This window comes from Meleagris gallopavo, chromosome 13 (assembly GCF_905368555.1).
Source record: "Meleagris gallopavo chromosome 13, MGAL_WU_HG_1.1, whole genome shotgun sequence".
Lineage (NCBI taxonomy): Eukaryota > Metazoa > Chordata > Aves > Galliformes > Phasianidae > Meleagris > Meleagris gallopavo.
This window is the reverse complement of record NC_139416.1, coordinates 19,145,224-19,172,508: the sequence shown is the minus strand read 5'-3', so window position 1 is coordinate 19,172,508 and position 27,285 is coordinate 19,145,224. Positions and strand designations below refer to the sequence as shown.

Genomic DNA, 27,285 nt, shown 5'->3' with positions numbered 1-27,285 from the left:
CTGAGAACAATGACAAGCAGTAACAGCAAGACAGGCACAAGGTCTCATGGACTCCATGGATACACAGTCGACACTCTTTTATTAAGCTGCAGTACGATAAAAGGCACAAAGAGAATGAAAGAAGACTCCAGCAAGCTCCAGAAGATGATTTATTGACAAGTACTTTGGATTTCCCTGATAGTACGAATGAAGGATGGACAATGGGCAGCATGACTGTGCCACGGCCTGTCGAGGCAGCAAAACCTTATGGTACCAGAATTCCACTGGGATTTGACATGCAAGCACTCAGACTTCACTAAAGGAAGGAACTGAGGCCATGTATCAATCATCTGTTTACTGACAAGAGCTAATGAAGAACCATAAAATCAAAATATGAATAGGATTAAGAATTCAGAACTACAAGACATAATAAGCGATGTGCTATAAAAATCTATCTCAATATCAGGCAGGATCTTGAAATTAACACCATGAACCATTTACAATATTCAGAAAAATCAGTCCCAGGTAACCATGAAGCTACTGAATAGCAAACTGCCATTAACAGTGAAATCGGACAGAACTCTACATTTCAGAGATGTTTGTCATCTTGTACAATGAAACACTGAGGACACCCATATCATCTAGGAATAGCACACCTGAAATTTAACTTTATCTGGCTTAAAACCTCTTTCAAAGTAGCAAGCCTTATTTTCCAGGGTTAATTAACACTTATGTATGTTCTGTATGGAGGTTACGTTCTTGTTCCTTCCACATCAACACAAATGGCGATGCAAATTTCCAAAGCAATCGCCTCTGTAGCAACTGGACAGATCAATATGACGGGAAAAGGTGTTTCACCAGAGGTGTAATGACAGGAGGATCAGCACAATAGAGAGGTGCTATAAAGGAAGGGAAGAAAATTGCTCACCACATCAGAAGATCCCAGGTTTGCAGGGGAAAGCCTCACCAAGAAGGGATCTCCAACCAGAGCTCCTTCCCCACTGGCAGTCAGCCCTTAATGAGGCCTAAGAGAGCCACAGCCGGGCTCCACCCCTTCTGGTCCCACAGCTCAACTGCCTCCACCTGTGCTCCCAGGTCCTTTCCCCAGGTGCTCAATCAGCAGTTCAGGCCCTGACTCAACAGCTCCCATTCAACCTCTTTCCTCATTTTGTTTACAGCAGAAGCACTCCACGACCATTTCTTTGCTACCCATACAGTCCAGAAATCAGGGATTATCCCTGAACACCTGACAAGAACCTAACAGTAGGAACAACAGATTTTTTTCATACTTTATCAGTTTGAAGGCCTTATCTTTAAGAAGCTCTCCTCCTGATAGCCAGTTATAAAACAAAAAGAGTTAGATAGCTAACTCAGATTAGCTCCTGTGGTTGGACAATTGGTGCCTAAATTCCTCCCTCTCCAACTCAGTTAATTCCTCACCAAACCAACCAGGAAGGTATTCTTCCTTCGTGCAACTCGTTCTTGGTAAACTACCCAAAAGTAGAACAAAAAAACCCACATCAACCAGCAAAACAAAAATCATAACATATTAAAATCGTTTTATTATATGTTATGTTTCTGAACAGGTACTTTCTCCTCCCTTGCAGCCCTTTATTAATATGTTTGTATTGTTTTAGGTTTGAAGAGTTTACTATCCCCCAAATATTTAAGTATAGAACTTTGCTACAAACCTACTTGAGAATACCACAGTATTCAAAGGCAGCTGTTCAGCAATTAACATCCTATATCCGCAAGCAGCACAAGACCCATGTAAAATACTCAAGTGCTTCAGTCAACCTACATTCAGCTATCAGAAAATTAAGCCTCAAGACCCGTGAGCCTTGAACGTGCAACCAAGTCGAGATCTATCCTCCTGGAATCTTTTCAGAAATGTTAGCCTATGTCTTACTACTAATAAAACCAAGGATTTTTTTTTTTTTTTTAATTACTCTTTCACTATATTAATGAACACTTAAAAACAAGCTATCAGAAAGTCACTGCTTAAGAACGTGTTTAGGACAGAACATCAATTTTCAAGTCCTTGAGGTCTGGCAACAGACAAAGCCCACCGAGGCCCACAGAATCACCCAGAGAACAGCATGGCTGTCTGGGGGACACAGCATACACCTTCTCTTCCAGTAGGATACAGTCCTGTTTACAGATTCTCTTGTAAGTTGCATTTCCGAACCCAGCTCATCCTAGAAAGCAGCCAAAGAACGTACAGGCATATGCTTTCAAACAGATCTAAGTACACTGATTAAGCTGCCCTACCCCCAACTCAAGCAAGCAATCACACTCCTTAAAAAACAAGACACCCCGCACCAGAACTTTTGGGAAGTTACAAAATTCAAACCTGACTCAACTCCAACTGCAATCAGTAACAGAATTCCCCTACTTGTTTCATTAGAACTGGTCGACCCTCCTGAACACAAAAAGAAAGCAGAAGATATGTCTGGATAGACTGTATGAAAGGAAAATCGGCAGTGGTTAACCAGAACAGACCGCAGGCCTCAACTGCAAACACTGCCAGGAGTCTCCACACTACTATCAGACAACTGAAAAGAAATAGAAAGTGGCACATTGGCAGTAAAAAGAGAAATAAAACACTACAAATAGAGATCAGACTGAGAAAAAAAATGAGAGATACTGGCATACTGTTTAGCATTACCAATATTTATACAGAAAACAGCACACTCCTAACCAAACAGCACCGCCGTCATCACTAAGGGCAAAGGCAACACACAACAGTTCCTAAAAAGCAACCAACCATACAGCATTCAAAGGAGAATGTCGTTTCTCTTGAGAAAGAGCTATTTCCTACAACAGAGGGAACTATTAAGTGGAAAATAAGGAACATTGGGATATCAGAAAAAAATTAAGGTAAGAGGGGGGTGCCAAGACAGAATGTTAATACAAGGCATCAGAATTACTTTGCATTATACAAAGGCCGGGGGTAGCTGGGAAAGAAGTATGGAAAAACATGCCTAAAAACAGGAGCTGAAAAACAGTCACAGAGGTTGTGATGGTCCCACGTCCAGGTACACTGAGAAAACCAAGAAGGGCAGCACAAGAGTACTGTGCAGGCAAGGCAGCATGCGTGACACTGCTTTGTGACTAAATCACACACCTTCCCCTACACTGCATTAAAACAAACTGCTGTACCGCCAGGTAACTGCCGCCCCAAAACGCTCATCATGGACTTTATCTACAGCATCTCCAAAGTGCAAGATCAAAGCAAATGCTACCAACAGCAGTAATATTAGCAGATATCCACTTGCACTACTCTTTTCTGAGTAACACCATCATATATTTGTTTACTGACACCAGAAGTAACATCCGATAAAGGAACACAACTATCATGATAGATGAGACTGTTTTCCTTGAAGAACATCCCAGTGTGATCTAGGACAAATTAACATCACTTTCAGTCAAAAGAGTTTGCCCTCTTATTAAACAAAACAGCTCATCTCTGAAATGGTCTAAAGATGCACATCACCAATTCAAAAATAAAAGCAAACATTCCTGTAAAAGAGGCACAAGATGCTGTGCTGAATGCCTTTAACTTCAGAAGCGATTAAGAATTCTATTAGCCCTTATACTTTGAAAGGCAACTTTCCAAATCTTAACCCATGCAGTCTGTCTGCATGTCAAAGAACTGACAGATTCAGCTCCTTTCTCTGCTCACAGCCTTTTTATTCCATAAATGAAGTTACTGATCTCATCAGGTTACAATGATGCTAATTCAAAACTCCTGTCTGCAAAGAGGCTATCAGGATTGGGAAGGTTTACCTCTCACCCTCACTCATCGGCAAGAACACTGCCAACAAAAGTACAGAAGAACTCTGCTTCGATTACAGCACCTTTTGGGAAAAAAATTAAAGTCAGATCAAAAGTCACAGGGACTTGGGAAAAGAAAGAGAATAGAATATCCTTCTATAAAAAGAAAAGAGAGAACCTGAAAGTCATCCCATGCACCAGGGCCAGGAAAGCTGAAGGCCCTCACAAACAGACTTTCCTTCCTGTTGTCAGGTCACAGGAATTTAAGTACGTTTCTCTCCTCTTCCCAGGCAGAAGTGAGGGCTCACACCACACGCTGCCTCTGAGGAACAAAGCATCCTGCCTTCATTCAGCTCTCAGGCATCCGCTGAAATGCACTGTTTGACGACCGAGTATGAGCAGGAAAAAGGAAAAGTTTGGTGGTAGAAAGGGAACATGCCGATAAACAGAGGAAAAACAGTTTACAGAAAGGGGGAAGAAGAATATACAAAAGATCGAGATTTACACTACCGCATAGAATCAGAGCAGAAAAAAAAGTCTTCAATCTGTCATTTTAAACGCTAGATGAAAGGAGCACTACACAGTGAGAAGTACGTCCTGTGTTGCTTAAGCTGCTGAGTCCCAAATGCCCCTTCGGGCCCTGCACGTGAAACGCCCTACCCAAGCACTTCCACTTCGCTCCCTATTTTTCCGTTCAGACTTCAAGCCTTCGTAACCGAAGGCACCACGAAGCTCCTGAAAGCACCCCGAGCAAACAGCCGCCCCATCCGCCAGCTTCCAAACCAACGCCTACCGTTAAAACGACCGCGGTTTGCCTCGGGGCTTCTGAGGAGGAACGCAGAAGGCTCCAAGAAGATCCGAGCACCGCGCCGCCTTTCAGCCGCCGAGCTGAGGCCGTTCGCCGCCGGCGGAGCTCCCGCAGCGCCGCCGCGTCCTCCGGGAAGCGCCGCGTAGCGCCACCGAGCCCGGCACCGGGGCTGCGCAGCGCGGCGGCCCGCGCCCGCCGCTGAAAGCCGAAGGCCGCGAGAAGCGCTGTCCTCCGCCTCCCGAAGCCCCGAGACGGCGCAGGCCGACGGCCCGGAGCGCCGAGCGGAGGCCGTAGGAACGGCCGCGACCGAGCGAGGGCGGGCGGAGCGCGAGGAGCCGCAGGAGGGCGGCCGGCGGGGAGCCGGGAGGTTCGGCGGGCAGCGCCCCAAGAGCGGCACTCGCGGTCCCGGCCCGCGGGATCCCGCGGGCCGCGAGCGACGCCGACCGAGAGCCCGGCCGGCCGCCACCGGGAGAAGGGGAGGAACCGAGGAGCGGAGGGCGGCGGGGGAACGGGCGGGCGGGAGGGAGGACGGGCGCCGCGGCTCCACTCACCGGGCCGGTCCCTGGAGCGGAGGCGGCAGCGGGAACCAGGCATTCAAAATGGCGGCGGATCGGCCTAAGCACCGATACCGCAGGCGGAGGGATCCGCGCGCCGGAACGCTCCTCTCGGCCTCCCAGCCTCCGCCGGCGTCGGTCCCGAAAAACGGCCGGGCGGCCCCGGCCTCGGCGGCGCCGAGCGTGCGCGAGACAGGCGGCGGCGAGGCAGAAAAGGCCCCGCGCACTATTTTGCCCAGCGGAAGCACACGCGGCGTCAGCGCTCGAGGCGCGGCACGAGCCCCGTGGCAGTCGCTGATGACGTCACGCGCGGGGCGGTCCCGCGGAGCGCTGCCCCGTGGTGCGGCCCTGCGGGCGGCGCGGCGGGAAGGAGGCGGCGGCCCCGGGGCGGGGCGGGGCTTCGGGCGGGCGCTGCCGCAGAACGGAACGTTCGGAAGGTGCGAACTTTACGTACGGGCGGATCGTTCTGAGGGAACGGGACGCGGCGGGACCCGCGTACGCACTCCTTACGGTGGCGGTCACGCTAAGAGCACGGTCCGGCATTCCCGACGTACCGCGGGCAGATCGCTGTGCCGCCCGTTCTGCCAACAGGAGGGGCCGCGCGGCAGCCGACCGTCCCGGGTTGTTTCGTTTTTTAACGGTTTTGGGGGGGGAAATAAACCGCACCGACCGCACGGCGCGCGCCGGGGGCTGCGGGGAGCGGAGCCGGAGGGGCTCAGCGCACGGCAACGAGAGCGGGGTGTCGAGGGACCCCTCGCTCGGCCCGGCTCTCCCTCACGCAGCCTCGGATCTTTTGTCACCATAAAAAACAGCGAACGCCACGAAACGAAGAACGGGAGCCGAGGCAGCACCGGGAGCGGCGCCCGCCGGAGCGCGGGGCGCGGAAGGGCTGGGGGGGTGGCGGCGAGTCCCGGAGCGGCGCTCGGCGCGCGAACCTCCCCGGGCCGCCATCCGAACCGCCCGCACCGGGGTCAGCCGCGCTCCCGGGACGGCGCTTCTCCTCCGAACCGGCGCCTCACCCGCCCCCGGGCCGTTCGGAGCCGGCCGCGCTCTCTCCCGGCGGCGGTCCGCCCCCCGTTCTCTCGGCCGGCGCCCGGTCCTCGCCTCCCGTCGCCGCGGCAACCGGCGCTGCGGGCGCCTCTTGGCGTCACCGCCTCTCCCTCCGGCGGCCCGTGAGGCGCTTCCGGCGCGCGGGGCCGTGGCGTCATCACCGCGCGCGGCGGCGCGGGGAGGGGCCGGGCCGGAGGCGGCCGCGGGCGGCAGTGGGGCCGATGGGGGTCGCGGAGGAGGAGCCGGGCGATGGCGGGTGAGCCGCGGGCCGCGGCGGGCGCCGGGCGGGCCTGCGGAGGTGGGGCGTGGCTGCGGCGCCTCGAGCCCCGCCGGGCGGGGCGAGGCGGGGCGCGGCCGAGCTCGGGCGCCCTCTGTCCCCGGGGCTGGAGCTCTGGAGCGGGGCGGGGTCCGGCCCGGCCAGGCCCGGCGGTTCTCGCTGTCTTGGCGCGAGGCTCGTTCCGCGTTCCGTTGCCGGCGGCTCGGTTCCGGTTCGGCGTCGGGTCCGGGGCTCACGGCTCCCTCTGTTCCCGGTGCAGGTGAGGCGGCGGCCGGCGGCGGGGATCTGGGAGCCGGCGTGCGGCAGCCCCTTCGGGTGCCCCCATGAACGAGCGTCGCGGCCGGGGCTGCCGGGACACCGTGGGGCACCATGAGAGCGGGCCACGAGCGGAGCCAGGAGTGCCTCCCGCCAAAGAAGCGGGACCTTCCCGCCGCCAGCGCCGGCACGGAGGCGGGACGGGCGGGGGGCGCCCAGGCTTCGACCGAGGGCCCCGAGTGGGCCCGGACAGTTGGGTCGAGCGCTGTGGCCCTACGCTACGGCCCCGGGGAGGCGGCGGAGGCGGTAGCGGGGCTGACGGTGGACCAGTATGGGATGCTCTATAAAGTGGCAATGCCTCCTGCCACCTTCTCTCCCACGGGCCTGCATCCCGTGGTGAATGTGAGCCCCCTGACCCCCGCCTTCAATGTGACCTCGCCAGTAATCCAGCACCCGGGGGTGCCGTACCCTCCCATCCATTATGCGCAGATCCCTCCGACGTCCTTACAGTTCATCGGCTCGCACTACACGGTGCCCTATGCTGTCCCTCCTGGCTTCCTGCCTAGTCCTCTCCTGTCTCCTTCTAGCAACCTCACCGCCTCTCACGTCCCCCACTTTGTGCCATATGCCTCTCTCTTCACCGAAGAAGCTGCTCCTTCCCCCCAGACTACCTCTCCTACCCACAGCTTCAACAAATCTGCTTCTGCAGTCTCTCCTGGCCAGATGCAGCACCATGCTGGGACCCAGCCACTAGATACCGCGCCAGGTAGGATTCCTGTTTATTATCAGATGTCTCGCCTCCCACCTGGGTATTCAGGATACGAGACACCTACAGCAGGTGGAAACCCAGATTCTTCTCAGCAAGACAGTCAGCTGAGTTCAGAGGTAGCTGCCGCCAATGGTGAACAGAGACATCTGGAGCACAATGTGGTGAGGAGGACCAGCGAGGCTGCGGACTCTGCCAGCAGTAAAGTTGAAGACTGTCTGCCAGGGTCTGCAGTGAGATGTGTTGTTGATGGACAGTTTCTTTCAGGTTACCAGACGTTCAGAGCAGAGGTTTCTGTGCCAGCACATAGAAGCACGCCAGACGCTGATCTGGAGGTTCAGAGGGTGGTGGGGGTGTTGGCCTCTCAGGATTATCACGTTCTGGCAGCCCAGAGGAAAGATGACCTGAGCCCTTTAAACCTTTGCCATAATATCCCTGATCAGCAGGGGGAGTCGAAGGACATTTTGAGGAACACAGTGGAAAGGGGTGCTGCTGAGAAGAGCCAGTCCAGGAGTCCATACGTTGTGTCCCCTGAAGAGACGGTTAGACAAAGACAGTTAACCAAAGGAATGGTGATAGCTAATGGCAAGCCAGTCCTGGGTCCAGCTGGCTCTGAGCCCATCAGGTCTTCCATTTCAGAAGCCCTGATGAGGCAGAGCCCAATTGTACAGGCTCAAGGAGGCATGCTTGAAAAGGACCTGGCCCAGCTGCAGCCATCCGGCTCCTCTCGCTTGCCCTCTCACTTCATGAAAGGAGCCATCATCCAGCTGGCTACAGGAGAGCTGAAACGGGTGGAGGACTTGCAGACTCAAGACTTTGTTCGCAGCGCAGAGGTGAGCGGAGGCCTGAAGATTGACTCGAGCACTGTGGTGGATATTCAGGACAGCCAGTGGCCTGGGCTTGTCACACTGCATTTTGTGGTTGGGGAGCAACAAAGTAAAGTAAGCATTGATGTGCCCCCAGAGCATCCCTTCTTTGTGTATGGCCAGGGCTGGTCCTCCTGTAGCCCGGGGCGGACTGCTCAGCTCTTTGCTTTGACCTGTCACAGGCTGCAGGTGGGTGATGTCTGCATATCGATCAGTTTACAGAGTATGAACGGCAACTCTGCTTCTCAGGCTAACTACCCTTTCACAGATCAGTTGATATCTACTAGTGAGAGATCTGAAATAACTGCTCAGGGGTCCAGAGAACCGTCTGACAGAGCTGCTGAAAGGAAGACACAGGCAGAAAGGGAAAATGCAGCTCAGAGCTCTAGCGAAGAACCTTCTCAGCCTGAGACTGGCAGTCAGCACAGCTGGACAGCCCCTGGCTTCCAAAGATACAGCATACAGGCAGAGGAGCCACGTCACTCTCTGCTCCGTCCCTCTTTCATTCCCCAGGAGGTCAAGCTGTCTATTGAAGGGCGTTCTAATGCAGGGAAATGATCCCTTTATGGTTGTGAGCTAGGGCATCCCCTGTGGGTGAGCCTTGCCTACATCGGGTGGAGAAATTGCACAGACTTTGTGACAGGTTCACCAGCAAGACTGCTTTCTGCCCCGCAGGACTGGATTTATTCCAGTTCAGTGGCTGACCAGTTCCTCTTGGAGAGTATGGGGGGGCTCCAGTGCCTCAGGAAGCAGCAACAGGCTAGGTGGGGTAGAGAACAGGGATGTGCTCATGAGCTTGCAATGAGAGCATCCAGAGGCTGGGCTTTCTTGCACCTCTCTGAATAACTGATTCCCTGCAGGGCAGGGTATAAGCATTCAGGGAAGGTAGAGAGATGGGAAAGGCAGACATGGCTTAAGGTAGCAGATAAAATTGCTGAAGATTTTATTCTCCTTTCTCTTGATGGGGAGAGATGGGTCTCCTTTGGAGTTTAGGGGGCTCTGCTCCCACTATCCCCTTTTTTCACACATGCACTTTAAAAGGACCGTTCACCAATGGAGCTCTTGAGGGCAGGACACAGATGCTTCTCTGATGGTTCTGTTTAATGTCTCTTCCACTGAATCCAACTGCTCTTTTTGCAAAGAATGTACACAGATTTCCACAAATCATAGAAATCAAGAGGAAGGACCAAAAGGGTAGGTTTGGGTGCAAGTGGATAGAGAACTTGAGCACTTGAGATGGGACACAGAATGAGAGACTTCAGTTTCCAGATATGAAATATTTTTATTGTCACCAAAATTATTTAAATATTTGTCACCAAATCTAATCTTCCTTCCTGTGTTAATAACCTTAAAAACAAAAACCTCTTGGGTGTAAGGCTTATGTTTAGTCTACAGGTGAATGGGGTTAGGTTTTTTTTATGTTGCTTTGTTCTTGTTTTCGGAAAGCTAGAATAAAACATATTTAGCATTCTCTAGTGAAAATGAAAATGCATCCTTCTACTGTAAGAAGACCGAGACCATTGTGTAATTAAATCAGAAGCAGAACTTTACAGATGGCTAGTTCTTCCCTGCAGGCAGTCTTCTGAATAAACTGCAGACAACGGACAAGTGTTTTCACGTGTGCAGGCAAAGTACAGATCTTCTGCTAGGGACTCTAAAAATACCACCGCATGGTAAGGCATATTTGGGTGTTTTTCTATTTGTTGTTCTGATGCTGTGGAACTGAGAATAGTCTTTTTCACAGTGAGATTTAACAGAAGTGTTTATTAATACTTTGTCATGGTAATAACACTCCATCCAGGTGAAGGCTCCTGTAATTACACTAATTTAACCTCTCTGGTGCTGTGATATGACACCAGCTGTAACTGCTTAGATAGAATTAGAAAGTCACTATTTTGTTGAGAATAAGAGTCCTCACAGGCTTAGGTTAGGTTTAAGTATTCCTTGTAATATGGTGCCCGTGGCTGTGTTAGGTCCAGGCTTTTGAGGGTTTCTTTTCAGCGTGTGGATCCCTGGAGAGCTGCTCCTGATGCTAGAGTACCATTTTCTGTCTCCTTGTTCTCATCGTGCTGAAGGTTCCTGCCAGGCGTGCCGATGGCAGTGCGCTGCTCCTCTCACCATCTTCCCGCTCAGCTCGCTTGCAGTGCTGGTCCAAATTCTGTCCAGAAAGGTGTCTTCTAAACATTTGGCTTCAGTTGGCTGCATGACGAGGATGTTCTGCACAGGTGCTAGGCAAGCTAGAGAGTCTCCTGAATGGTTCTTCCACCAATCTGTTTTCCTAGTACATTGCTAGCCATTTCTATTGCCTTTGAAATGCCTGCATGAGGAAAACAGTTTATTTTCAGGCCTTAGTTGAGATATGCTCTGTTCACGCCTTCAGTGTTTGTGCCTCACAGGGTTTCTCCAGAGTGAGGATGCTGCCTGCGTCACGTGTAGCTTTCCCCCAATGACACACAGCTCATGATCTCATCAGCTGCATTCAGAATTGTACAAAGTCATGGTGATGCTGTCACATGGAGGTTCTGTTTCCTTTGCCTGTGGGAAGGATGTTGTCTTCATGGTGCTGTTTGTAAGTGAACGTCTTGTCTGGGCCCTGGTGCCTGGCTGTCGCTTTGTGTGATTCACCGTTGCTGTTCCTTGAAGTCTTACACAACGGCCTTGACTAATGCTGGTTAGTATCTCATACTCAGGAAATCCAGGGTGTCTGTGCCGAGACCAGAAGGCAGAGCAGCCCGGGTTCTCTTGCCCTTCTTTGCATGGTGCGTGCAGAGCAACTCAGAACTGTGGTAGGCAGCTGAGGAAGGAATCTTGCATCGAGTACAGCCAATGAATGTAGAAGGGATGTTGCATACTCAGAGTGTTTGCACAGCTGAATGGTGCAGAACCTTTTGAGCGCCTGTTCAAAGACAGAAGTCACTGAGAGTTTGGTGAGCCTGCCTTGTCTCTTGTATGTCACTATACCTACTGCTTGTAGACCTCCAGCTCTGGGCAGCGGTCTGAAAGAGCTGGTGTATGAGGCAAGATGCTGAAGCGAGAATAGCTCTGTACTTTGGGCAACTGGAGGGCGGTGCCTGTGCTCACCCTGGTGTTTTCCTGCCACCAGTCTGTTTCTGAGAACCAGTACGGTTCTGAGCTCTTCAGAGAGGACTGAGGTGCGTTAGAACTTGGGGTTTCTATCCAAATTCCCTGCAAGTCCCACTGAAACACACTGCTGCGTGTTTCAGCTGCCAGGTCTTCTATTCTCTGGAAGCAGCAGCTGGGGGCATGTCTCATGGATGGGTGTTAAGATGAAGGATTTTGTCATCTCGGCTGCTTGCCCCAGCAGCCGTTGTCAGGATGGGAACACTAGAGGCCCTCTAGCCCTTCTAAACAGTAGTTGTAATCACTGGAATCTTTCCTTACTGGATTGGGCTGCAATGCTCACCTCCTGTGGTGGTGGTTGTGTTGTGTTCAGGCTCTCCCAGGACAGGGAGTGTGAGACAGGCTCTGCTGTGGGCAGAAAGACTGTGAACGAACTCATGGAGGAAACTTCAGTTTCTTAGGTTTACAGGGGTAGGAGAGAGAAAGCCAGGAAGAGATTGTGGAATCAGCTGTTTTTCCAGGCCTTTCTGCAGGCAAAGATGTGACAGGCTTATTAGAGAAATAAACCGTTTTCCTGCTGCTGTTGTGAAGGGAGGGAGAGCTGTGGTCTGTCCTACCTGGAGGAGGAGATGTCCTGGCCTTGTTCTTACCCAGCTTGCACGGAGGTTGTGGGAAGAGTCTGAAGGATGCAATAATGGATGTCTGTAGCCATCTGTTCCATCTCATGAAACATTCCTTGGGCCGGCTGCCCAGCAGAGGCCGGGGCTGCTTCCAGGCCAAGCATACATCGTTCCTCCAGGAACGCGAGATTTGCTCCAGGTGACGAGCGCTCATCACTACCAGACTATGCAGAGGAAGCTCTGTCTGGAAATGAGGAAGGCTGCAGAGGTCCCTCTGCCTCTCCTTTCCAGCAGGTGCACAAGTATAATGCACTTTTCACATTGTGTCCCTGACCCTCCTGTCCCCACCCCACACTTGAAGTCACTTTCCCCGGTAGAGAACTAACAAACCTTATTACTTAGAAAATATTTTAAATGGGAACTACAGCAGCCTGAGTAGCCCAAATGCTAGTTCCTGCCCATAGCAGTACACGTGCCTTCCCCTAGCGTCACTCACAACTGCTCTTTGCCTTTCAGGCTGTCTTGGGCCTGAAACTTTGCAGAAGCTGCTCAGATGGTACGAATGCACATTCTGTACAGTTGGGCCCAGGGTGTGTTCCATGTAGGGCTTAACACGCTGGTGGTCGAGACTCCTCCGTGACCTTCGTGTCTGTCCACAGAGGACAGGACTTGCCCCGACGCCCCGGGCTGCTGCCGCCCCACCTGCCAAGGCGCCGCGCACACTTGGGTTGCTTTCCGCCTTCGTGGCACCTCGGAGCCGGGGAAGGGTCTGCCCACACAAAGCAGAGAAAGATGGTGGCACTGGGGGACCGGCTGGGCTGCCCTGACACAAGGAGGTCTTTGTAGATAAGTGCTGATCCCTCAACTATAATCCCAGTTACGTAATGGCTGTATTAACATGTAACCAACCGCATTGTATCTAAAGCCTTAGAACTAGTCAGGTGCTCCTCTCCAAACTTGCTCCCACCCTTTTCCTCCTACCTGATCTTTAACAAAGCATTAATAATTCTAAGGATAATCTCTATTTTGTTGTGCTTTTTTTGTAACTGTTTTAAATAAATCAATTTGTACTGTATATTTGTACTTTTGGTGAGATCCTTTTTCCTGTTTTACCATTTTAAGTCTGTACTTGGCTACACACAGATTGTATTTTTATTGTTAATGCTCTTATGAATATTCCATTTAACTTGTTGACTCTGTAAACACAGTATATATCTATCTATATATATATCTATATATAAACCAATAGCTTTTTCTTTGGTGTTTGAGACTTTTTGCTTGTCCGTGGCATCAGCGATCACTTGGATGTGGGTTTTGTGTTCTTACACAGTGATCTGGGATCTATAACTTCAGCTACAGTTTGCACAGCAAAACAACACCTCTGCTGGCCAAACACAACACAAATCGTAGAGTAATAGCAACTGCTGCAAAGAGCAGACAGTCAGCCTGGTATGAAAATGGAGGTAAGAATAAAAGGGAGAGATCAGCTCGAAGAACAAGAGGATAGGAAGAAGGTAAGATGGAGCCAAACAGATTCTTGCCAAATCTGGTAGCTTTTTCCAAAGAGAGTGAGGCCAGACTGGCCTCCAGAAGTCAGTTCTTTGTGGAGAATGAGAAGTTCAGACAACTTCTGCACACTGACAAAAACGTAAGCTTCAATAAAATTAAAAGCTTTTTGTAGCAATCGCCCACAAGACTCCCTACAAGGTTAGTTTTGTGTCAAGAAAAAAGGAGCACTCTGTACTCCAAATGCAGTTATTGTAAGCACTGAAGTGCGGCCTTCAGAGCGTTCCATCAAAAGTTTTTGAAAAACCAAGTTGTTTCTGACTAGTCTGCCTGAAAGTTTTTGTTCCTTGTTTTAACTTGGATCCCAGGTGAGATTCTTGTTGCCGTTTCTGACTTAATGCAGAGACAGCAACTCCCCACTACACAGATGTACTGCAGGCTGTGGCTGGAAATGTGGTCTCCAGGGCACCACATGCAGCTGTGTATCACACCAGTGGTGGGCTGAAGTTTGGAAAGCTACAGCATAAAATTTTAGATGATCAGTCTTAAGCCACCATTCTCTGAAATGGAGAATGTATGACCTCTCTGTCCCTTCACTTCCCAGTTCTGCACTAATGTTTTGCCTTTTACAGTTTAAACATACTTAGGTTTAATTTCCATAGTTGCATGGTTTTATAGTTATTTGTAGTAGCAAGGGGAACATTTCCATATAGGTACGTTCTGCACTGGCTGCTTCTGGGCTTAAATTCACTGCTCTCCAGCAGATTTTCCCAGACTTGATTATTGTAGCTTTCTAGGCTCCTCCCCAGCTCAGGACTCCTCTGCATTACTCTCATGGGTTCTGTTACAGTGTAGAAGCAAAAGCAGCTTTCTGTTTACTAACAGTTTCCCCAACCGTTCCCATATGTTACTTGCAGTGACTCCTGAAAGTCATTGTTGGTCACAGAAGAATTTTCAACAGGAATGAATTGCTCAATGTGTGACCCATGATCCCAGATGAGCAGCATTACATTTGGCTGTAATAAAATTGAATAAGCTCATTTAACTTTGAAATCCCAGAATGGCTGAGGTGGGAAGGGACCGAAGGGACCTCTGGGTCCATCTGGTCCAAGCTCTGTTCAAGCAGGGACACCCAGAGCAGCCTAGCCAGGACTACATCCAGGCAGCTTTTGAACACCTCCCTGGATGGAGTGTCCACAGCCTCTCTGGGCAATCCATGCCAGCGTTCTGGCACCTACAGTACAGCAGTGCTTTCTGATGTTCAGGCAGAGCTTCTTGTGCTTCAGCTTGTGCCCACTGCCTCTTCCTGTCACTGGGCAGCACTGACAAGACCTCACTGCATCCTCCCTTCAGGTATTTATATTCATTGATACAATTCCCAAACCTTCTTTAGGTTAAACAGTCCCAGCTCGCTCAGCCTTTCCTCACAGGAGAAATGTTCCAGTCTCTTAACCACCTTTACGGCCCTTCGCTGGACTTGCTGCAGTATGTCCATGTCTCTCACTTGCAAACCTGAAATGTTATTTAAATGAAAATTGCCTTGTTTGTAAACTACTAAACTGTTCCCTGCTCACTTATCTTTGTCAGTCTTTCCATTACTGAGGTTTCTTACAACGGGAACTCAGTTTCCTGTTAGCTTTTCCATGCGTGTTACTACAAGGAAGCACATAACAAAAGTGTCAACAGAAAGGGTGTGCGCAGCCATTTCCAGGGAGATTACTTTTTTTTTTTCCCTTGCTTTTTATGGACACAGAGTAGTATTTATTCTACCTGGAGGAATGGTGGACTATCTAAGTCCTTATCTCCATAACTTATGCTGCAGTAAAAAGTCTGAGCAGACTTTTTACTATAGCAGAACTGCAGCAGCCTCAACCCATTTAATGGTGCGAGAGTCCAAGAATAGGACAAAGCATAAAAGGTAAAGAAGGGGGCTAAATAAACATGAAACATTAATTTATTTTCCCACTGTCCAAATGCGGTGGCTGACCTTCAGACCACAGCCCCAGACAGACATCAATCAACTCCATTCTCCTCCTGCTTCAGGAGGAAGCCAGAACTACCTATGCAGGAGTGACATCTGGGGAGCCATAGCAGCCCCCTGCACACGGAAGCCTGGTGGTTTGCCTGTGACAGACACAGCAGAGGTGGCAGTCTCTGGCTGCAGCTCAATGCAGAGTACTGTTGTTCTGCTCCTCAAAAGTCATTTTGCCCAGCAGTTGGCTCTCCAGCTCCACATTGCCCACTGGCAGCTGGAAAAAGTTCATTTCAGCTGCCAAAGCTGCCATTGCAGAGGGGTCCTGGCCAAACTGTGCCCGTAGCATCATGTCCATTTTCTCCAGGCGCCGCTTCAACCTCTTGGCCTCGCGCTCCCGGATGAGCCGGGCCTGTCGCTTCTCTGGAGTTTCGTTGGCACGTTTCAGTCGCATGGCTTCTCGGTCTCGCTGCAGCCGCCGCGCCCGCTGTTCATCTGTCTCCTGCATGCGCTGCAGGCGCTTTGCCTCTCGATCCCGCATACGTCTCACTTCCCGCTCCTCGGGAGTCTCATTGTCCCGCCGGCTCTTCTTGGCGGTGCGCTCCCGCTCCAAGCGCTGCAGACGCACTTCCAAGGGCTCGTTCTGCCGACGAAGCGCCCACTTTCGCATGCCAGGTGTCTGTGCCTCCAGCAGCTTACGATAAGCAGCACAGTTGTTGCACACTAGGAGGATGCCTGCGGGATACACGGGGCTGTGAAAGGTAATGTCCTTCCCTCTGACACTGGAGGGGCCGTCGCTCTGTGGCACAGGCAGGCGATCTGCACTGAGCACCTCCGTCAGCTTCTCACTGAAAGCAGAAAGAGCAGTGTCAGACTTGGCACTGACAGAAGAGTCCTCACCTGAGAGTGACAGGGAGGCTCCTCCCAGAGCCTGTGACAGAGGCCTTTGCCCCAAAATGTGTTTGAATATCTAAAAATCAAGCAACATCGTATACAGGGGTAGGAATGGGATTTGCCCAGAGCAGTATTTGGATTAGAAGAGTGCAAAGGCAGGGATTAACCAGCAAGCTGCTCCCCACTTTCATTTCTGTGTTTCTTCTTTCAGCTCTATTTGCCTAGTCAGAGTCCTTCCACCAGGCAGGCCGTAAATGAGGAACGTTTTTGTTTCTGTATGTAGTCCTGCTTTGGAAAAGAGAAGCTGTCTGGGCAGCACAGACCCAGTGTGATAGATTGCTGGGCAAGAGAAGTAATGACTGTTCTCTTCTGTGACCGGTGACCCCAGTGCTCTCTGAACAGTGCTACATTTCATACAGCTAAGAAACACCCTTCAAGCAGCAATGATCACAGAGGTTTTAGCAGGTGATGTGGAGCTGCAGGGATGAAGAGATCAAAGGAATCTCAGTCACGGGGGGTGATCACAAACAGCCGCAAGTAGGGCAGAGATATGATTCCTCTGTCATTTAAGGCAATACACCGAAGCTTTTCTGTGGGTACCCTCACTCACTCACTCACTCACTCACTCACTCACTCACTCACTCACTCACTCACCAGCCAGGGTGACCCTGACCTGTTGAATGTGGCATGGCTGGTGAAGCGTGCTCCACATACTGCACAGTTTGACAGCTGGTCCTCTGAGTGGATCAGGAGATGTCGCCCAAGGGAACCTGGTGAGCTGAGGGCTCTTCCACATACAGGACACATATAGCTCTTGGCACTCACCACAGCTGCGGTGTGCTGCAAAACAACCACAAAGTTGCTAGTTACAAATTGCTCAGCTTCCTGCCGAGTCTGAAGTGTGCCCAATGAATATGGCAAACTATCTAGTTCAACCTCCTAGAATTGGATCACTTAATCCAGTAAATCCTCCAGCTGATGGCTCCTAGACTAGCTCAAGACATTTGGGATGTCACAGATCAAACAGCAAGGAGGAGACCTTTCTACAGCTCCACTGCAGTGCGGGAGAAAAAAAAAAAGTAGGGCCAAAAGAGATTATAAGATCTGACTCTTGTTTTCAGAAATGCATCTGAGGAGCTGTTGTTACTAGACAAAGCATGACTACACTAACAGTAGGCAGCCTGCTGGTGAGGAAAAGTTCACTGATGGTAGCTAGAAACGATCAGTTCGTACAGTTAAGTTGCCAATTCAGCTCTGCTTCATTCTTTCTTTTGCAGACACGGACGTGCTGTGAAGACTACTGACAACAAAACCTGAGTTCCCAGCACAGACTTACTGCAACACTGGAATCACTTCAGAGGAGGAACAGCTGTTTCCACAGGTAGGAACTATGATAAAGGGACATAATAAGGAGCTTAATGATCAGCTGATCACACTGAATGGTGTAAGAATTGCTTCCATGTTTAATCTGAAGGAACTGCCTGGTCTCAATTTGCAATTGCTTGCATAGATTGCCTTGGGATGGAGCTGTATTCTCCAAATCTGCAGGCTGCTGCTTTGCTTATTTTTTTACCCAGAACTTTCTCTGGACTATCTGCTATAAACTTCAATCACATCCTAAACAGAAACTCAGTTCTGAGACTGCAAAGATCAGAACAAAGTCATGCCTTGCCCAGGGTTGTTTCTGACTTTGGGACAGCTGAGGCACTTAAGGCCACAGACGTTGCACTACTTGGAACCACCCCCTACCTGGTATACATGAGCAATGAGCTGCTCTCTGCTTTCATACTCCAGCTGGCAGAGGGGACACTTTGACAGTCCCAGCATGGAGTCAGCATTCAAGCTCTCAGGAACCTACAGGAAAGGAAAGCCATTTTGGTGTAAGGCACGCTGATCTCCACACAGCCACCCACCCTCCTTTAGCATCTAGTGAGGGACTGCACAATGGCCCAGCCCACATCAACTGCAGTGCCCAGTCTCATTGGGGCTGGTTTGCAGTTCTCACAGTCCAAAATTTCCTTTATCCAGCCTCTTAGCAAAGCTCTTGCTGTCTCAGGAGGAAGAAGCAGAAGCCTCATGACCTCCACTTGAACCCATGATCTTGCCAGCATGGTGGCTCTAGCAGGCAAGGCCTGCTCTGTAGCAGAAGGGAAAGGTACAAGAACTGAGGGAGGCAAACAGACTTCACAATCATTTTGTCCAGGCAGGGGAATAGCAGTTTGTCCCTGGTATCTCCTGTTCCTGGCAGCCCAAGAACACCTCAAAACCATTTTCCTTAAACAGGAGATGTTGTTTGGAGGAGGTGATTTATGGGAACAAGGTATGAATTAAGGTTACAGAGAGATGTCTAGACAGTGCCCACCCCTTCTCCCTTGGACACTGATGAGACTGCATTGCCAGTACACACTTGCCTCATTTTCTCTCATCAGCGGGATTCCAGCTGCAGGTTGGTCTGCATTCTCCAGTTCTTTCTTCACCTTTAGCATTGAGCCATCCTCCTCTGAAGTATGGGAAGAAACTTCATCATGGGTGGTTTCCTCATCATCACTACCACCTTGAACATACAAAGCAGTTACTCCAAGTGTCAGGACCCTGGCAGCACTAACAGACCTTAATTGCCCTGACCAGCCTCACCTAGGGCCTCCACTCACACTCAAGACCGGGGGCCCCATTTAAACTCAGGAGGTACTTCAATCCCCAAAGAACCTCGTTAAGTGCCTGGATCTGGCCTGTTACCTGGCTTTGCTCCATGATCAGTAGACTGTCAACAGAGCCTGGTGCTGTCACCATTCTGCTCCAGTGCTGTGGGACTGCATTCTAGCAGTGAGGTTACTGTTCAACCTGCATTGTGGCCATCGGCTCTGGGCTTGTCTTTTCTTAGTTTCTGCTCTTACTGTTGGCTGATAAAGAGCCGACAGCACAAGAATCAAGGGCTAACTCAGAGGAGAAGATGGGTAAAATGGTCCTCAGAGAATTCCCACCAGCTCTGTAGCACCTAGCCTCACCCTGTCAGTTTCTCCAATCCACTACCTTGCAATTACTGGAAGGGGCAGAACTCACTGCTGCTGAAATCACGGTCTTGCAGTGGATGAATAGCTGGCCTTTGGTCCCCAAGAGCTCCAGGAAAGCTGTTTTTCATCATGGCTTGGCGGGCTTGCTCCTCCAGCCCTGCAAAGACTTGCTCCCCTGGCAGCCACAAGGACAAAAAGTCAGATTGGTGCTGTTCCATTATTTCACAAAAGCTTGCCAGAAATGCAACAGGTGTGGGGTTTCTCACCTGCAACGTGCAGACCCTCTGAAGCCACCTCTCTGAAAGCATTTAAATAACCTCTGTGCTTCCCTGCCCTGTAACTCCAGCCTCTTGTACCTGCTAACACAAGTGTAGTCCCCATGTCTCGCTAGTGGATGTGTATGGTGGCAGGCTGCTCTCTGCACGCCCTTTATACACCACTCCGGTCGCATGTAAAAAACCTGCAAGGCTCCACATCTGCCACATGTGCTCACATGGCTTCCACTTTTACCAGACAACCAATCTGCCAACAGTGATAGCACAGCTGTAGGTGGGGAAAAGCCATGCAGTGGTGATGACTGTATCCCAAATCAGACGTGGTGCTACATGGCTCTTCTAAATCATTTAGAAGCTATTACAAGCAGCACGACAGTACTGTGACAGGATATTCATACTAACTGTATCAATGTCAACCAATCATATTAGGGTCTGGAAAGGCACAGACATTAGTGCTCACATGATTCCCACATTAGGTTAAACTAAATTCTAAATACAGTCTGTTTTTCTCTTTGTAACTATTTGTATCTTGACTCAACATGAGAACTGGCAACAAAAAACATACTGAAAGAAGGCAATTATCTGAGTTCCTCTGAAAGAAAACTTCCTACAGCAGTCTCTGCAAGGCTTCCAGTTCCAGGGAATAACTACAGAAGTCAGCCACTAACTTTCACATTAAAACAAATGACTTTGTTCTACAGGCAGTGAAGATTTGCTTTTAGCAGTGGATGAGCTATGAGCACTTGGGGCAAGGTGCTAGTTCCCAAGCAGCTATAGCTTTTGGATCAACATTTCTAAGTTCACAGGAACTACTCAAAGCATAAATGCAGAAATACTGTTTAAGACGCAGTGCAAAGAAGGTCAGAGTGCAGCTTTCAAAAAAGTATTGCCCCTTCTAGCATAGGGCCACAACTGGCATCAGTACAGGGAACTGCACTCATAACCCATGGAGATAGCACCAGTCCTGCTACAGGGACAGGTGCATCTCACATGCTGAACTGCTTCAGCCAGCTTTGCCCCATTTTTATATACATACTGCCTTTCTGGTGCTCAGCTCAAAATTTCCAACATTGCTTTAATTTATGGAAGACTGCAAAGACCTTCAGAAGTTTCCGAAGCTGCCCAGAGGGGCTGTGGATGCCCCGTCCCTGGAGGTGCTCAAGGCCAGGCTGGACAGGGCCCTGGACTAACCTGACCTAGTGCTTATCTAGCGGCTGGCAGCCCTGCCTGCAGCAGGGGTTGGAACTTGATCATCACTTAGGTCCTTTCCAACCCAAACCATTCTGAGATTGTGTGATTCTACTTCTAACACCAATCACGACAACCAGCAGAGCAATCATGTCTGCCAGAGGCCTTTCAGTATAACACACACACAACCACATGAGCACTGATTCAGTGCAGTGTGGAGAACCATCCATCAGCTTATAGCCGGAAATGCAAACCATTAACCAAACTACTGGCTTGTATCTAAAAGGCATCATGGGAGTGGAAAAAATAAACTTTTAAAAACTCTGTGTTTTGCTTATACCGAATTTCTTATTCTAGTAATAGCATTTCTGGAAGAACTTGGAGAAGAGTGCTCAGTTCATCTACTAAGTCCTACATCAGTGAAGCTTTGGAACTTTAATGTTTGATAGGTACAGTGTTATGTTTTTATTGTCTACACACACATGCTCACGTACAAACACACCCCCACCTCCACCCCATTTTGAATACATTTGCATTTCTGTGGAAAGGGAGTAAGACAGGCAACAGCTTTAGGACCACCACTATCAGTAAAGGACATTATGCTCAATATTGAATTCACAGACTCTTCTCCAGAAGTTTCTTTATTAAATACAGAAAGGGCTGTAGGCTGACCACAACACCGAAACAAGTCTCTGTATTCGTTTCACAAGCAGCTAGAGATGTAGAACAGTGAGAGTCAAACAACTGCCTCTGTTTTGCTTTCCAGTTCTCCTCTCCATAATCTTGCAAATGAGTGGGATGCCAGGAGAGCAGCTGTGGAGGTAGGGGCCAGCCCTGTGGTACTGTGCAACAGGGGCAGTTATGACTGCTATGATCTGATGGTGTATCAGCTTGGCAGCCAGAAATGATTATTTTCCTTAGCCCTTCCCTTCTTGAACTGTAAGAATGCAGGATAACTCAGGTGTTCTGGAAAATAAACACATAAACAAACAACCTCACTCCAAAATCCACAAAACAAAAATCAGAATAAACTGCATCATTCCCCTGTCTTCCTTCCTAAACAGAAAAGTCTCTCAGAGATAAGCCACCTTACTCCCTCCTTGTACATCAATTTAACGTCCCTGTTCATGTAGGTCTTCTCTGTGTTCCTTTCCTGGACCTGAAATTTGCAAGTCTGTCCACCACTGTGGATCTAACCCACCTGCCCCATCGCTATTCTGGGTTGTCCACACTGCTGTAGCGGTTACTGAAATGAAAAACAACAATTGAAAGCGTTAATAACCGCAGCCCATAGAGCCCTTTAAGAATCGAGGATTTTGATGCAAATAACAATTGTTGCTCAGTTTGATTGCGGGCTGCTATTTCTTTAAAGATACCTTCTTTTCAAATTGGGAGTATTACAAGCAGCAGAATTCAAGAAATGCTGAAGAGCACAAAGAGAGAGAGAGAGAGGGAGGGAGAAAGTGCGCGTGTGTGTGTGTGCGTACATATATGTATATGTATCAGAGGGAAAAGGAGGGAAACCAAGGATTAACGGGAGACTGGGACAACACAGAGTAGAGCTAGGAAGTGGTTATTAATTTGAATAACAAATACTGTTCTCAAGAGCTCTAAAGTAAGCATCACTTGCAAAAGGTAGAAGCCATAAAAAGAAAAGCAGCTCATGGGATAGCAGAGAGAGGAAACAAAAGCAAACTCTAATACCTGCAGCAGAATTCCTGGCAAGCTCAAGAACAGTGGAATGACCTATAGCTGATGAGTGACATTGCAGCAAAGGACAGGCTTGAAGCAAGATCAGAAGATTAACTGCTTAGAGAGAAGATACTTTTATACTTTAGAGTCTGGAAGAAAATAAATACCAAATGAATGAAGATACTTCCACAGGAACAATATAACTGCGTGGCATTTTTCAATTCAGTGAGGAATGGGCAATGCAATAAGTACACTTCAGTATTACAAATATACTTCTTACCATATTGTCAGATGAAAGCATTTTTTATGCAGCACGTGACAATACAAAATTCAATTATTGAAAGCCAATTACGTGCTGCACTCTGCTACATGGTAACGACTACAGTAGAAACTGTAAGTGGACTGGCAATCACACACAATGACATGCTTATGATAACAGTATTTTTTTACTGTTGTTTCTGCAGAATTATGAGTTTCCTTACACATCAAATTCTGTTTGAAGTGGTCTAGCTTGTAACCACACAATTCTGCATGCCAAAGTACTACTGTGCTAAGTGGAATAGCAACTGCTGTTGTGAGAGCAAGGTTAAACGGGGGCCATGCTGAGCCTGGAAAGTAACTCTGGAAAGAGGCGGCACTGAACAAGCCAGGGACAGGAGAATGCAGCTGTTGCTTGCACAAGTGAATCTGAGAAGGAAGATAACACAGAGCAGCAAGCAAGGAAGAAGTAGGCATCATCCTCTCATGAATTTGTCCTGTTAGAAATCACAGTGGCATTTATGCGAATCCACAAAGCACTTCCCAAGCCCCACAGCCTGCAGATCTGATCCCAATTGCAGACAACTGCATAAAAAGGTGCATACCTGCTGTCCCTTTTATTCCTCTCCTCCCAACAATTTCAGTCCCAAGAAGTTTCAGTAACGTGCCTGCTATGTCTCAGCCTGATTCCTCATTCTGCTGGCTCACCCAGATCTTGGAGATGATGCTCTCTCCGATTTTCCTCGTCATTCACAAGTGCACTGCATGGCAATTCTGGGCCCTCCAGATACACAGCAGGCTAGGTAGACAGAGAAGTCCCAACGATTTGTGGTGTTCATCATAAGACAGACAAGATTTCCATCCCAAGGAGGAGACATCACCATTGCAATTTTTCATGTATCTGTCAGTCCCCCATTTTCTTCCAATCCTACTTTGCTTCTCCTGATGCCTCCTATCAAATAGTTTATCTGCAGCTAAATATTGCATGTAAGGTGGTGGACAAGTCCCATGCTTCCTTTCTCTGTGGCATACCAGATGCCAGACCTCAGCCTCGTGCCAGCTGGTAGCATCTTTGTCGGGTAGTTTCTCCAATACCCAAACTGGTGATACAATCACTTGCATTGCAGATAAAAAAGCAATGATGTGAAAATACCCGATGACCAAACTCCAAAGCACGTATATTACATGTATATAACAATACAAGCTTCTAAAGAATACAACTGTTTGCAGTGGAGTGGAGAAGAGAAATTAGCCCTCCTAAACACTACGAAAACTCAACATAAACTTTTAAAGCTGTTGTACTCTTTGGTGTCCATAGATGAGAGCCCGTAACCCTACACCAGGGCTGACAGAGTAAGTACATGCTTTATACACATCTAATCTAAACAGCAGAAGCAGTGTCTGGGTGCTCTCAAAAGCAAATGTGTGTGGAAAGAAGACGTGTTACTGGCATTGCAGGAGAAAACACAGGATGCATCAAGTTTATCTAATGAAGACAATTCCAAGCAGAAAATCTGTACAAAGCTGTATTCCACCAACTGCTGAACTCAGCACACAGGAAGCAGGAGTGGGAAAGCACAAGTCAGAGCAGCTGCCAAAGTCAACCCTCAATACTCTGATACCAGCCATCAAGGAAAGCTTTGTCAGCTCTCCCATGCCTAGCACTTGCAGGCTATGGGGCTTTCAAATCAGACAGAAGTAATTCTCACCAGCACACTCATAGAGTGTGCAAAGTGTTAGGTTATGTCAGGATGTATTTTCCTCTAACAGAGAACAGCATGCATAGATTTCTGTTGCCGTATCCATACAAAAAGGCAGCACAGGGAAACACATAGAGACAGGCAAGCCAGCAGCATCAGCAAAGTGAAGCAGTTGCTACGGCCGCAGCAGTCAGCTCTCCATTCCACAGACCTGATGGTTACCATAGTGGAGCATTACTTAGGCCTCTTATCTCAATCAGCCTTGCTTTCACACGTCTACAGAAGTGGAGATTTGTTTTTTTCGTTCAAGCCCTGATTTCAAACATCTATCCATCTACAAAGCTGGGTATATACAAGGGCATAGCTTCGGACTCCCAGCTCCCCTCTGTAAGCAGCCAAACAAAAACCATGCAGACGCCCCTCTGTAGCTGAACATCCACACAGCTGTCTCCCAGCTCCACTAATACCTCACTACAGCCTATCCACAAGAAGTGCTGATGTACAGCATCTCCAGTCCTTTTGCTATCCAACAAATGTTAGGGTCTTGACAATGCTGGAAAAAGACAACCGTCTTCTCAGCTCAGCTCAGGAATGGCCTGACAAATCACATCTGTCCATTATTTGACGTAGCCATCGTCCATCCCCTGCCAGGAAAAGGCAAATGGCTTTATTTACATTATCTGGTGGACTGAGGTACAGTGAGCTTAAGTGACGTGTCAAAGCCAGTCTCTTGAGTCTACCGCAAAGCAAAGATCAGAAGCCAGGGCTCCCAGACTTCAGCTGTACACTCGGACCACCCTACCTTGAACTTTCTTTGCTATCCAAAAACTGGCCAGAGCCTAACTTATGCTTGTGACAGTGTGAACACAAAGCACAGCTACAGGCCCTGCGCACACAAACCTACCTTTACAGAGTTTGTTCAAGCCTATCCCTGTCCTACCTTGTCAGGACACTGCCAGCTCCCCAGGCATACAGAATTCTTATTACAGGCCCTAGGACAAAACATAGGTAACCATTCCCCCACAAACGGTGCTTTTTCATCACTGCCCTTCCCCCCCTTCTCACTCCACAACTATCCATCTACGACAAGGATCCCGGGGTGCTATGTAACATAATACTCACAGTGAACTTTGTTAGGAGTGGTCTGTTTCCGACGGGACATGTTTCCCTGACCTGGGAGCACAGTGTGTTCGTTCCCTCAGCAGAGGGCTCACCTGAGAAGAGAAGAGCCTGTCACACACACCACTGAGACCTTCTCAGCCACTGGATAAACACAGCAGAGCGTCTCAGGGCACTCTCCATCCTCTTGGTTACAGGGCTAAAGCCACAGCCGCATTCAGAGCCAGCATCCAACACAATCCGCAAACATTTTACCATGCACGGGCAGCCCCACCCAATTCAAACTAAGTAATAAGCAATTCTGCACCCGGCGTACAAAAAGCTCAGAACGTCCCGCTTCACGAGCTCAGTCCAAGTACCTCTCCCTCCCATTTGCTCCTAATGACCTCCACCAGCGAACCGACCCAGAGAGGGGCAGAGGAGACGCCGGCCCGGGAGGCCGAGCATCGGGAACCGTCAGCCCCACGCCGGGCGCGAGGGAACCGCCGCCGCGGTGTGGCACGGCCCTGCAGGCACCGCGCGAGCGGGGCAGCCTCACAGGCAGAGCGCGCGGGCGCCTCGGCCGCTCCGGACCCCCGCCAGCACCGTCCCTCCGGCACAGCGCCCGAGCGGCGGGGCACACGCCGACACGCCATCCGGACCCCCTCGAACTTCACAAAGGGGAAACGTCGGCCCTCACCCTCCGACAGACGGAGAAGAGGATCGATCCCCACGGCTCCCTCAGACGTGGACAAAAGGAGGAACGGAACCCATCGGCCGCGGCTGTACAGATGAACGCCGGACACCGCCGGCCTCCCCCGACAATCGGACGCCGGCTCGCGGGCAGCCCGGCCGCACAGGGGGCAGGCCCGGTCCCAGACGCACGGACCTCGCTCCCTGACGGAGGGACGAACGGCGGCGCCGCCCCGCCCCGCCTCACCCGGTGCCGCCGCCCACGCCGGGAGCCGCGGACAGACAAAGGGCCGCCGGACAGACGGACGGCAAAATGGCGGCGCCGCCAGAGCGCGCGGCGCGGGCACGGCCCGGCTGAGCCCCCCTCGCCGCCGCCCGGAGCCGCTCACCTGCGTGCCATGGACGCGCGGCAGGTGCCGGCCGGCAGAGCCTCGCTCCGCTGCCGGCGCCTCGGGCGGAGGCTGTCCGAGCCCGCCGGGCCTCGCTCCCCTGCAAGGGCAGAAACCGATGTCACGCCGGTCGGAGCGGCGCTGCCCGTGTTCCGAGCTCACGGCCCGCCCGGAGGCGAAGCGCTCCGCAGCGACGGCTCTCAGCCCGCGTCCATTCGCGAACGCGAAGGCCCCGGGGAGCCCCGAGCGGCGCGCGGCGAGGCGCGGCCGCGCCGCCCCGGGACGGAGGGATCCGCGGCTGCCAGGGCCGCCCTGATGGCAGCGCGCAGCGCTCCGCCGGGGCCGATGGCAGCGGCACTTCTCCCGAGAGCTCTGCTGTCTCGCGGACGCCCCGCGAGTGCGGCCGCCAAGCGCGGTGCAGTCAGCGTGCGGGGCTGGCGGGGCGGGGCGGCGGAACGCGACGCCGCCGGAACCTCCGTGCTGGGGCCGGGCGGCGGCGGGAGCACAGCGAGATGTGCGGTCGTACGGTTGAGCGAGAAGAGTTCCTCCGCCGGGTAACGTAGTCCCTCGGCGCCT

The 27,285-nt window shown here is 50.5% G+C and overlaps 3 protein-coding genes across 8 annotated transcripts in view; 1 reads left to right on the top strand and 2 right to left on the bottom strand.

The window, feature by feature from the left end:
• The window catches only part of AP1G1 (adaptor related protein complex 1 subunit gamma 1), a 43,925-nt gene extending 37,816 nt beyond the window's left edge, over window positions 1–6,109 (bottom strand). The window contains exon 1 of the mRNA XM_085235259.1: window positions 6,085–6,109. The gene's annotated coding sequence lies outside the window, so the exon portion shown is untranslated. The remainder of the gene's footprint in view (window positions 1–6,084) is intronic.
• Window positions 5,424–20,959, top strand: ATXN1L (ataxin 1 like). 3 transcript variants are annotated; one of them, XM_085235236.1, is made up of 3 exons: window positions 5,579–6,424; window positions 6,705–8,407; window positions 17,683–20,959. In XM_085235236.1, the coding sequence occupies exons 2-3, from the start codon at window positions 6,815–6,817 to the stop codon at window positions 17,707–17,709; spliced, it is 1,620 nt and encodes a 539-aa protein (XP_085091362.1). In that variant the 5' UTR covers window positions 5,579–6,424; window positions 6,705–6,814; the 3' UTR covers window positions 17,710–20,959. The 3 variants fall into 3 exon arrangements, with proteins under 3 accessions (XP_085091361.1, XP_085091362.1, XP_085091359.1); XM_085235235.1 differs by lacking the exons at window positions 5,579–6,424; window positions 17,683–20,959 and adding an exon at window positions 5,424–5,555 and having other exon boundaries at window positions 6,705–13,288; XM_085235233.1 differs by lacking the exon at window positions 17,683–20,959 and having other exon boundaries at window positions 5,580–6,424; window positions 6,705–13,288.
• ZNF821 (zinc finger protein 821) lies at window positions 15,476–27,270 on the bottom strand. Of its 4 annotated transcripts, none has more exons than XM_085235248.1 (8): window positions 26,710–27,270; window positions 25,652–25,743; window positions 22,081–22,125; window positions 19,466–19,591; window positions 18,817–18,959; window positions 18,155–18,259; window positions 17,079–17,245; window positions 15,476–16,359 (listed from the first exon to the last, which is right to left on the bottom strand). In XM_085235248.1, exons 2-8 carry the CDS (start codon window positions 25,689–25,691, stop codon window positions 15,705–15,707), a joined length of 1,281 nt encoding a protein of 426 aa, XP_085091374.1. In that variant the 5' UTR covers window positions 25,692–25,743; window positions 26,710–27,270; the 3' UTR covers window positions 15,476–15,704. The 4 variants fall into 4 exon arrangements, with proteins under 4 accessions (XP_085091374.1, XP_085091375.1, XP_085091376.1 ...); XM_085235249.1 differs by lacking the exon at window positions 26,710–27,270 and adding an exon at window positions 26,328–26,463; XM_085235250.1 differs by lacking the exon at window positions 22,081–22,125.
• Window positions 27,271–27,285: the final 15 nt, after the last annotated feature.